This window comes from Podarcis erhardii (assembly GCF_964252035.2).
Source record: "Podarcis erhardii genome assembly, chromosome: 13".
Taxonomy (NCBI): domain Eukaryota; kingdom Metazoa; phylum Chordata; class Lepidosauria; order Squamata; family Lacertidae; genus Podarcis; species Podarcis erhardii.
The window spans coordinates 10,509,957-10,520,377 of record NC_138502.1 but is presented as its reverse complement, the minus strand read 5'-3'; the positions used below and the strand labels follow the sequence as shown (position 1 = coordinate 10,520,377).

At 50.2% G+C, this 10,421-nt stretch overlaps 2 protein-coding genes across 5 annotated transcripts; both read right to left on the bottom strand.

Moving 5' to 3' along the window:
* Window positions 1-843: 843 nt before the first annotated feature.
* LOC309326607 (uncharacterized protein) lies at window positions 844-4,729 on the bottom strand. Of its 2 annotated transcripts, none has more exons than XM_081835474.1 (2): window positions 4,604-4,729; window positions 844-2,219 (listed from the first exon to the last, which is right to left on the bottom strand). In XM_081835474.1, the coding sequence occupies exon 2, from the start codon at window positions 2,100-2,102 to the stop codon at window positions 1,089-1,091; it is 1,014 nt and encodes a 337-aa protein (XP_081691600.1). In that variant the 5' UTR covers window positions 2,103-2,219; window positions 4,604-4,729; the 3' UTR covers window positions 844-1,088. The 2 variants fall into 2 exon arrangements, with proteins under 2 accessions (XP_081691600.1, XP_081691601.1); XM_081835475.1 differs by lacking the exon at window positions 4,604-4,729 and adding an exon at window positions 3,443-3,574.
* A 1,645-nt stretch (window positions 4,730-6,374) lies between these two features.
* Window positions 6,375-10,164, bottom strand: LOC309326604 (uncharacterized protein). Of its 3 annotated transcripts, none has more exons than XM_081835469.1 (2): window positions 10,096-10,164; window positions 6,375-8,110 (listed from the first exon to the last, which is right to left on the bottom strand). In XM_081835469.1, the coding sequence occupies exons 1-2, from the start codon at window positions 10,126-10,128 to the stop codon at window positions 7,118-7,120; spliced, it is 1,026 nt and encodes a 341-aa protein (XP_081691595.1). In that variant the 5' UTR covers window positions 10,129-10,164; the 3' UTR covers window positions 6,375-7,117. The 3 variants fall into 3 exon arrangements, with proteins under 3 accessions (XP_081691595.1, XP_081691597.1, XP_081691596.1); XM_081835471.1 differs by lacking the exon at window positions 10,096-10,164 and adding an exon at window positions 9,960-10,095; XM_081835470.1 differs by lacking the exon at window positions 10,096-10,164 and adding an exon at window positions 9,951-10,083.
* Window positions 10,165-10,421: the final 257 nt, after the last annotated feature.

The window sequence follows — 10,421 nt, the reverse complement described above, 5'->3', positions numbered from 1 at the left end:
AATTAAGTACGTAACCAGAGGTACCACTGTCTATGGTCTGGCTTGGTATAGGACAGCTGCCTGCTTTCCTCCTCTGAACAGGGAGCTTCTGAGGTGGCCTTCTAAGAACGCTGTCTCCAAACTGCAGCATGCTCGGAAGCTGCTGCCCCAAGACCTTCCTCACCCCAGTGTAGGAAGGTGGAGAAATCAGAGATGTTTCAGGGCCACCAGATCCTCAGCATTCTGTAGCTTTCCAGTAGGAGTCTCTGTAACCCAGAGGGGGTCAAAAGGAGCAGCCACATACCTGGCCCCACGGGATTCTGGGTACTGCATTCGCTTCCCGTCTCCTGCAGCAGACCCCGTTTCTCCAAGCATGGATGATTGCCATCACCTGCACCCGGTGTAAGCTACTTGCTTTTGAAGGACAGTGACCTAAGCCTTCTCATGGGGAGAATGTAAATTGGGGTTGAGGAAGCTGGCAGCCTTCCATATGCTGGCTCCCAACTCCCATCAGCCCCAGCCAGGATGGTCAGTGGTCAGGGATGATGAGAGTCCTCTGGAGGCCCCCATATCGTCCATCTCATGTAAAAGAGTTGGACTGTAAGCAGTCAAGTGCTGCACTTTATCACACACAAACATCTCCTTCCTTGGAGGTTTTTAAGCAGAGGTTGGATGGCCACCTGTCATGGATGCTTTAGCCGAGATTCCTGCATTGCAGGGGGTTGGACTGCATGACCCTTGGGGTCCCTTCGAACTGGACAATTCTATGGTTCTAAGATGTTCTGAAAACAAGTAAGCAAGCTGGTGTCATCCTCTGAAGAATCGAAGCAGAGAGTGAACAGGGCACCAATTGAGCACCAAGACTTAATGTTGTTATCATTTATTATTATTTGAACAGTAGTGGTTTCATGACCTCCACCAAGTGTGACACAGGCCCTTCTACATCAAGAGAAGCCCAGCAACTTGTTTTACCGCCTGTGAAATGGGTGTAACAATGAAATAAACAGGAAGCACAGCTGGGGCAGGGCAGGGAGCAAGAAAGCAGCGCTCTTGTTTTATGCACAAGCCCAACCAAACAAACATCAGATTCTTGTCGCTTAGTCCTGGCATCAAGGATCAACCGGTGGCAGAGGTATATGGGTGGGTGGCGAGGGGCTGCGGGTGACCTTCAGGGACCGGCAGTAGAGGAGGGGCTCTTTGCCCAACCCCAGCTGGTAATGCCACCAGTACAGCTTCTGACGGGGTTGCAAGATCACCCGCAAAGCCTCTCCTTCCTCGGCTGCCTCCTCCCACTCTTCCTGCTCCGTCCGAAGCCCCAGACCACCGTAAGCGACGGGGAGGGAAAACTGGTGCTGGAGAAGAGAGGCGGCCAAAGACTCCGGATCCAGAGATCCAGAGACGCGGTATTTCTGACTGAACGCCAGCTTTGAGGAACCAACTTTGCGGGTGATTTCGTGGCTGCTGGGCATGGGCAGGTCTGTGGCGTTGGAGATCAGCTTGAGGCATTCCCAAGCGCCAAAGGCAGCCCCGTGGGTGTGGCCCAGCCCCCCAGGAAGGAAGGAGACCACGTCAGGGTGGACGGAGAAGGTCTCCTTGGGCCCTGCCGCTGCAAAAAGGTAGCCACAAAGGCCGTTTTCTTCATCCATCCTTAAGCAGGCAAGGTGGCTGGCGTCTGCACCATAGTAATACAGTCCGTTGAGAAGTGCTGGCTCCAAGCAGATCTCCTTAGCGGTGGCCCCAGTGGCCAGGTCGGCCACGGAGAGGACCACTCCACGTGTCAGGAAAAAGATGAAGAACCGGCCCTCGCAGAAGGCATAATGGTTGCCTCCTTGGCAGGTGGGGTGCAGCGGGAGGGTACTGGAGGGCGGCTCGGAGCTCAGGTCAAGCACTTTGCAGAACGAGTCCCCACGGAGGAGGTAGATGGCGGAGCTGGTGGGGTCCCCCACGTAGTGGTCCGCACCGCGGCAGGCCGGGTGCAGATCCCACACTTGGAGGTCCTGCCCCAAACGGAAGTCGAGCGCTTGGAGGAAACAACCCAGGTCCGAGCGGACGACGAAGAAACCGTGGCGGGTAGCAAAGATGTCTGTGCCACGGGAGTCTGCCCGGGGCACAATGGCAGCCATGGATGTCCCAGGGCGGGGAGATGCGGAAGAGGTTCTTATTGACAGGTGTTAAGAAATACAGGTTAATGGAACCTCCAGGTCCTGAGGCAATCGATCACGAAATGTGAGTTGCTGTTGCTGTATATAGTTTGCTGGTAGAGAGGGAAAGGGAAATGAGAAATACATGTTCAGTTATACAAAGCAATGAAGTGACCCTTAACTTAGGGCTGGGTCCTGCTGTGTTAAAAAAAAATGTGACATTCTGTGCCAGTAGCATCCAAACTATATACACCTCTGTTGAGAACATCTTATTTTGCATTATTTTCTGCCCCTTTAAAAAGCAACAATGATATAGCATAATTTGTTCTGATTTGGCTCTAAGGTGCTGTGCAGAGCCCAGTGAAATGTCATTTGATTATTACCCACCTGAGATCTTGGATTTCTTCTGCCTGTGTGCTTTCTCAATGAAATCTTTGCAAACCTGTGGGCCACAAGCTCATGTGTGTTTGCAGTTACACTTATATGTAAAGCTGAAATTCTCAGAAAGCTAGATTCTGCACCTGAGCCCACCGTATAAGGCACCCTAACCTTACGGCAGATTCAAGCGGGAGATCATTACCCTACATCATTCAACAAGTTCCTACTGAATACTTGAACAGCCTGCTTTGTCCCTAAGGTAATCTTGTGTACCCCTGTGTCTAGTTTGATTATGAGAAATAGGGCTGGCGTTCGAATCTCAAATCCAGATAGGTGTGCTTTGTTGTATCTGCAAACACTGTGCCATGAGAGATGTTTTAATTTCATTTTCCTTTGGAAGTCAGCCATAATTTTTTCCTAGGGCATTTCCACTGTTTACATAACTTTAGTATGCATTTGTGCCTAGGGCCTCGTTTCCCAGAGATTTGGCTTGGTAGCAGCACCTGACTGGACAATGTTATATGCATATACTGTTAAACGTTCCCCTGCCTAGATTCATAATGCTGTTGTGGCAATTTGAGTTGCAAATACTGAGTACACTAGCGATTATCTATAAATCTCAACAAGACAGCTCAGTTGGTACAGCATGAAACTCTTAAGGGTCGTGGGTTTGAGCCCCACATTGGGCAAAAGGATTCCTGCATTGCAGAGGGTTGGACTAAATGGCCCTTGTGGTCCTTTTCCAACTCTACAATTCTGGGATTTCATAAGCAAATAGTGTGTACAAGCTGAATACTGGGAAAGGTCGCAGCTCAGAGGCAGAACATCTGCTTTGCATGCAGAAGATCCCAGGTTGAACCCCAGCATCTCCAGGTAGGAATGGGAAACAAGCCCCAGTATGAAAGCCTGGGGAGGTGCTGCCAGTCAGTGTAAACAATACTGACCTAGACAGACAAATGGTCTGACTCGGAATTAGACAGCTCCTTGTGTCCCTGTGAGATTGCGCTTTTAAGAGGCACAAAACCGGGGATCAAGGAGTGTGGTTTGCAATTCAGGCCCCTTGGGTGGGATTATTCGCAGCTATGGAAGACCAATGTCTGTCTATGGAAGACCAATGACCATTGGATGTTTACAGGCGCCAAGTGTCCTATTAATTAACGAGATCTGGCACAAGAAGCAAAAACATAACAGGAAAAGCTTTCCCCGTGCTGTAGGAGGTCGGGGATAACATTATCCTCCTCCACCTCCTGCCTCCCTCCATATCGCAAAGAAACTGTGCCAGAATATTAAGAGAAAGTGGCAATCTTAAGAGAGAGTGTGGCATGGTTTCTTAAGCTGCAGAAGGCTAGGACCCCCCAGATCCAGAATCCTGTGGCATTTCTGCAGCCCATAGGAACGGTGCATGAGGGATTCTATTCCTGCAGGGTCACTCCTTGTGGGCGGAACTGGGCCAGGAACCCAGGAATCCTGGGCTTCTGTCACAAGGGCTAAATCCCAAGCCCAAGGCTTTATTTTCCACAGAGCAGGCTGAAACACGAGCTGTGAGCACAGAGTAACTATCACAACAAGTTAATAATAATCACAGCCCTTCTTCCACTTCCCAGTGCAAAATTAGTGTAGTGGAGCTTCAAGAAGGAAGATATTCCTTCTCCCCTCTAAAGCCCCATTCCAGTCATTCTGCTGGGAGGGAGGGGACGGGGAAGGAAACTAACGTGCTTTTAGGAGTGATCTAACAATTTTTAGAAACCACCTGAAACTCCCTCCCTTTTTTTTTACACTCAAGCCGGGGATAGCTTTCATGAAAACAAACAAACAAATGACATCACCTCTCTCTCCTTCTCTTTCTTTGCCCCCCCCCCCCGACTAATTTTCAAAAATTGAAGGATTCGGCCTTTCTAACTCACGGTTGTTAGCACCGCCGCCACCATGCCCCCTATCCCCAGGTAGGAACACCTAAAACTTCTCCCCCCCCCCCCACGGCACCCCGTGCGTGATGGAGGCAAAAACAAACAAGCACACAAGACAGCATGAGAGGAAGCCTGCAAGCGAGTGACAACAAGCAGCAGAGGTCGGTTGGAGCAAATGCAGCTGCAGAAAATCCTCACCTGGTTTGCAGGCTCTCGCGCCAATTTCACCAGGGCGCAGCGGCTTCCCGGACTGCAGTCGCTGACAGTCGGGCCAAGGCAGCTTCCCGGAAGGGGCTGGCGGAGAAGGCCGGGCTCCTCGGCTCCTCCCTCCCGAGGGGGAGGAGACCCAAAACCAAACACTGTAAAGCATGGGTAGGCAAACTAAGGCCCGGGGGCCGGATCCGGCCCAATCGCTTTCTCAATCCGGCCCGGGAATCAGCATGTTTTTACATGCGTAGAATACGTCCTTTTATTTAAAATGCACCTCTGGATTATTTGTGGGGGCCTGCCTGGTGTTTTTACATGAGTAAAATGTGCGCTTTTATTTAAAATGCATCTCTGGGTTATTTGTGGGGCATAGGAATTCATTCATATTTCCCCCCCAAAATATAGTCCGGCCCCCCACAAGGTCTGAGGGACAGTGGACGGGCCCCCCCTGCTGTAAAGACAAGGAAAGTTTGTGCGTAGGCGGGTGGGAAGCGGAGTTTGGGTCAGGGAGGAGGGTTCTTTGTGCATCGTTTTGGGGGCATAGGGCAGGTGCAAAGGACGGCCTCTATTCCGACAGCTTCCATCCCAGGAGGAGATCTAGGGGGAGATCTGCTCCCCCTTCAGCAGATCTCCGCCTAGATCTGCTCCCCCTTCAGGATCTTGGCGTGAAGCGAAGCCGCGGAGCTGTCCGCGTCTCCGCGCCGAGCACAGGCGCAGGGGGGCGCGCGAAAAAGGTGGCCACACCCCCGCCACACCTCCCATCTTTGGGCTTCCGCCGGAGAGAGGTGGGGGGGGAGTCTACGTAGTTCGGCTTGGGGGGGGGAGGGCGGCAAGTTGGTGTGTGCCATTGCCCGGCTGTGTGTACGTGGGCAAATTCAGGTGGCAAATTCAAAAGCGCAGCGTCCCTTCGCAGCCACGCCCCTTCTGAGGTTATACAACCGGCTGACATTATGCAATGATTATCAGGCATGTGTATTGCAAGAAACGAGACAGATCTCCACGCTGCCTTTCAGTTAGAGCTGTTATTTTCGGTGCAAATATACGGGTGAAAAACTTGGAGCTTCCTTTGGCATGTCTTAATTTGTGTTTTTATTGCAAAGTTCCACAATACGCAACAGAACTTTCACTCGATGCTCTTGAGAACGAAGCACTTCGTGTTTTCAGGGTTCCTGAGTGCTTAGCTTTGGAGCATGCAGTGGGCAAGGGACTCCATGCTAGGGTGCTGGAGACAGTGACCCTGCGGCAGAAATCCCAGGCTAGAATGGGGCCATAGCGGCTGGCTCAGTTTCCTCCAGTGAGCTTGAGGGCCGACACGAGTTCCTCCCCACCCACCCCGGTCATCCTATATTTGCATCTATGCAAATAAAGTTGCATATGCAAACTTGTGTCGTGAAACAATACCTCAAGTGTTTTACATACCAAGCGACGTCCCCTTGTTTTAGCTTTAGAAATGTGCAACTCAAAGGCTGGAAGACAAGTCAGCCCCACACAATGCTCTGTAACACAGTCATAGACCACAAATTCATTCTTGTATGGTAAAACACCGGCATAGGGACAGTCCCCCCCCCCCCAATAAAAAAAGAAAGCCACTGTCCCTTTCTCTGGTGGTTTTGCTGTTCCAGGGTCCCTGGAGTTCATTTGACCCCTTGATGAGCTTGTAAACCAAGAAAATCTTTAATTAAAAAATACATTAAAAATAAATAAAGCTGTCAATCCCCAACCCAGATTCTTAGGAATGCATATGAAATAAAGCCAAGGAACATCAATATATAATCAACATTTATTAATCATCATCACTAGGAATCATAAAACACAAAAAATAAGGAATACGCCTGTATTGTGGAATCATCAAATGCAGAGGTTCCTCACTGTCAAGGGAGGTGCACTCTGCACATGTCCATGTCATGTATTTCTGGGGCTCTGAGCTCCTAGTTAATTTTGTGTGTGTGCTGTTCCTCTAATTTTTTCTACGCCTGGGCCTTTTCCAACCCCATTTCAACCTATAGGTGTTTATTCACCCTCTGGATAAACCCGCCAACCCTAGAGAGTCAGGCCTGTCACTCTGGACCACTCTGCTCTAATTCCCTGCATCAAGGCTGGAGGGGTGGGGAATCTATTTATTAAAACAACCACAGAAGGAATTCTCAATCTGTAGTGAGATTTGATGGGCCCTCTATTCAAGCAAGCATTAATAGCATTTTATTAAGCTTTTGTACACACACACACACACACACACACACACACACACACAGCACCCCCAGGAATTCTTTCCAATCAGGGATGAGGAACCTCTAGCCTTCTAGATGTTGCTGGACTGCAACACCCATCAATCTTGACCACTGGCTGGGGTTGATGGGATTTGGTATCTACTAACATTGCAAAGGCCACAGGTTCCCCCATGCCTGGTTTGTTTATTTATTTCAGCATTTATCAGTTGGTAGTGTACAGAAATACATCTAAGGGGAAAAGGGTGGAAAGTAATGGGGAGCTGGAGCCAGCTGTTATTTAGGATGAAGAAGGCAGGGGGACCTTAGTCGGTGGGTCGCAGCCAAGAGTGACCTCAATATCCCTGCAAAACAAGATGACCTGCTTCCCTAGCCCTAGCTGATACTGCCACACATAGGCAACATCTTCAGGCTGTAGTATGAACTTCAGGGTTGTCTCCACCTCACGGGCTTCCCCCCATTCCTCCTGCTCTGTGTTCAGGCCCACACCGCCATATTCGGTTGGTAACGCAAACTGGGCCTTGGCCAGCGCCATGGCGACGGAGCCTGGCTCAGGAGAATCTGGCAGGGCTGCTGCCACCCAGCTACGCCCGATGTCAGCCAGCTTTTCTGTGGCGCAGCCCACTTTCCGGGACACTTCCTGTAACCTGGAGACAGGGATGTTGGAGTAGTTGTGGAAAATGTTCAGCAGTTCCCAGGCCTTGAATGCGTCCCCTTTGCTGAGGCCGAGACCTCCCGGCAAGAAATTGAGGACGCTGGGGTGGAAAGAAAAGACTTCTCCGCTGAAGTTATCCCACAGCTGCCAGTAGAGGTAACTGCGATGGCTTGCCATCTTCTCGTTGGACCACTGATGGTGTCCTGGCTGTGCGTCTGGATCTGGTTCCCCTGTGGTCAAGTCCTTGACTGCCGTCATGGTGCCTGGGCTTAAGATTATGCCAAAGGAGCCGCCAGAAACAATGAAATAATGTTGCCCAGCGCAGCAGCTGGGGTGCAGGCGGCGGGGCTCTCCGCTGGGCTCGGTGTGAAGGTTTGGGGTTTCCAGGAGTTTGTTGTCCCGGATGACATAGATGGTGTTGTGCCAACGGGAGCTGAAATAGTGTTCGCTGCCGCACAGGGAAGGGTGCAAGGGCCAGAGCTCAGCGCAGGGTGAGGTTGGCAAACCGGAGAGGAGCAGGTAGCAGTTCAGATCAGGGCGAAGAATCACATCTCCTGCCCTGGTGCTGAAAATGTGAACTTTGGGGACTTCCTTCTGCAGAACCATCGCAGTCAAGACCTTCAGGGGGCAGAGAAGGAGAAACGGGTAGAGAATGAGAAAGGAAGTGACTTCGTTTTTAGAAATACTAATACTAATAATAATAATTTATACCCCACCCCACTGTGGCTCCCAACAGAATTAATGATGATGATGATAATAACAATAACAACAACAATACATCAGACATTAAAAACTTCCCTAAACAGGGCTGCCTTCAGATGTCTTCTAAAAGCTAGTAAAGGTAAAGGTACCCCTGCCCGTACGGGCCAGTCTTGACAGACTCTAGGGTTGTGCGCTCATCTCACTCTAGAGGCCGGGAGCCGGCGCCGTCCGCAGACACTTCCGGGTCACATGGCCAGTGTGACATCGCTGCTCTGGCGAGCCTGCACCAGCACAGCACACGGAATGCCGTTTACCTTCCCGCTATAAAGTGGTACCTATTTATCTACTTGCACTTTAAGGGTGCTTTCGAACTGCTAGGTGGGCAGGAGCTGGGACCGAAAGACGGGAGCTCACCCTGCCGCGGAGATTCGAACCGCCGACCATCTGATTGGCAAGTCCTAGGCACTGTGGTTTTACCCACACGCCACCCACGTCCCCCATATTCTAAAAGTTAGATAGTTGTTTATTTCCTTGTCATCTGATGGGAGGGCATTCCACAGGGTGGGCGCCACTACTAGGAAGGTCCTCTTCCTGGTTCCCTGTAACCTCATGTCTCGCAGGGAGGGAACCGCCAGAAGGCCCTCGGAGCGGGACCTCAGTATCTGGGCTGAACGATGGGGCTGGAGATGCTTCTTCAGGTATACTGGGCCAAGGCCATTTAGGGCGTTAAAGGTCAGCACCAACACTTTGAATTGTGCTTGGAAACGTACACCTCTCTCTGTCTTGATTTAATCTATTCCAACATAACTTATGCAACTGGCCCACTTAGCTCAGTGCTGTCTACTCTGACAGGCAGGGGCCCTCCAGGGTTTCAGACAGGAAGTCACTCCCAACCCTTCCTGGAGATTCCAGGGATTGAACCGAAGACCTTAGACATACAAGGCCGGCGCTCCACCACTGAGCTACCGTCTAAGATTGTGCTCCCTCCCTTTCACACACAGTCCTCCTGTTACAAAAGACCCAAACTGCACCATACTTTCACACGACGTGAGCAAATTCATCACCCAATAAACCAAAAATTTATTTGCATATTGGATGTTACACTAATGGCGCAATGAGCAACCACCTCCAGGTTTGGTGTGTGTTGCAAAATTCCCATTAACAGCAAGCCAGCAGATCTGTCGCCTTGTAATCTAGTTTGCCCAATATGCATTTGAAATATCAACCTTTCCCTTCTGTGCAATGAAGAGTTCTGTGAAACCAGGAGGCCTGCATATTCCTACCTCAGTTAAGACAGTCCAATAGAAAGATTTTGCCCACCTCCAATTCTTTGCAGACCAATACAGTGCCCACTAGGTACTTAACAGCCACACTTTCCTGCCACAGATTCATAGTTGGCATGAAATAAACCCCTCTATTGAGGACAATGCATATTTTATTTTACCAATAAAGGGCTGAGTGCCCTCATTCCCAAAAAAACCCACTTTTTTTTTCATGGCAGGGCTTCTGTATGCCTCCAATGCAAGGCAGAAATTTAACAGGTGCAGCATTTGAAGACAAAGTGGTTGGGGAAAACACCACCTGTTCAGTCTTTGCCTGGCATGTAATTGTTTAAAACACAGGCAACCTCCTAGCAGCAGACCCTATGCAATCCTAGCCCCACCCGTCTGACAATTATTCAGTATATTCTATAACACCCACATCTCCCCTTCCTTTTCTATATTCCATCCCCTTTCCCTCCATTCCATATGCTCACAGCTCTTACGCCAGGCGAGTTGCAGTCGGAGAAATTCTGGGTTAATGTGAGTCAAAAAGGCTTGTTTATTTCTAAGGGCTTTGGCTCCTCCCCTCTCAAGTGACCCCGCCTCCTGAAGCCTCTCTATGCATGAACTCAAAGCTACCTCAGCATTTGTCTCCCGCAGATCGTCACTCATTCTTCCCTCCCCAACTCCACCAACTACGAAGTGGTGACTCCCTATAGGCTGGCTCCAAGATTCCCCCTTTCCTCACCACCCAATTTTCTTGAGAATAAGGTGGACCACCTTATCTGCTTCATTCATATACCAGAGGGTTGCTATCAGAGTTTTGCACAGAGCTGGTCTGTTGTGACTCTGATGTGTGTGGTGTTGTTTTTTTTTTTTTTAAAAAAACCCTCACGGTTTCCCTAAAAACTGATGCACCGCTCGTCCCTCCCATCCCTGAGCCTTGTTGGTGTTCAGTGGGGACC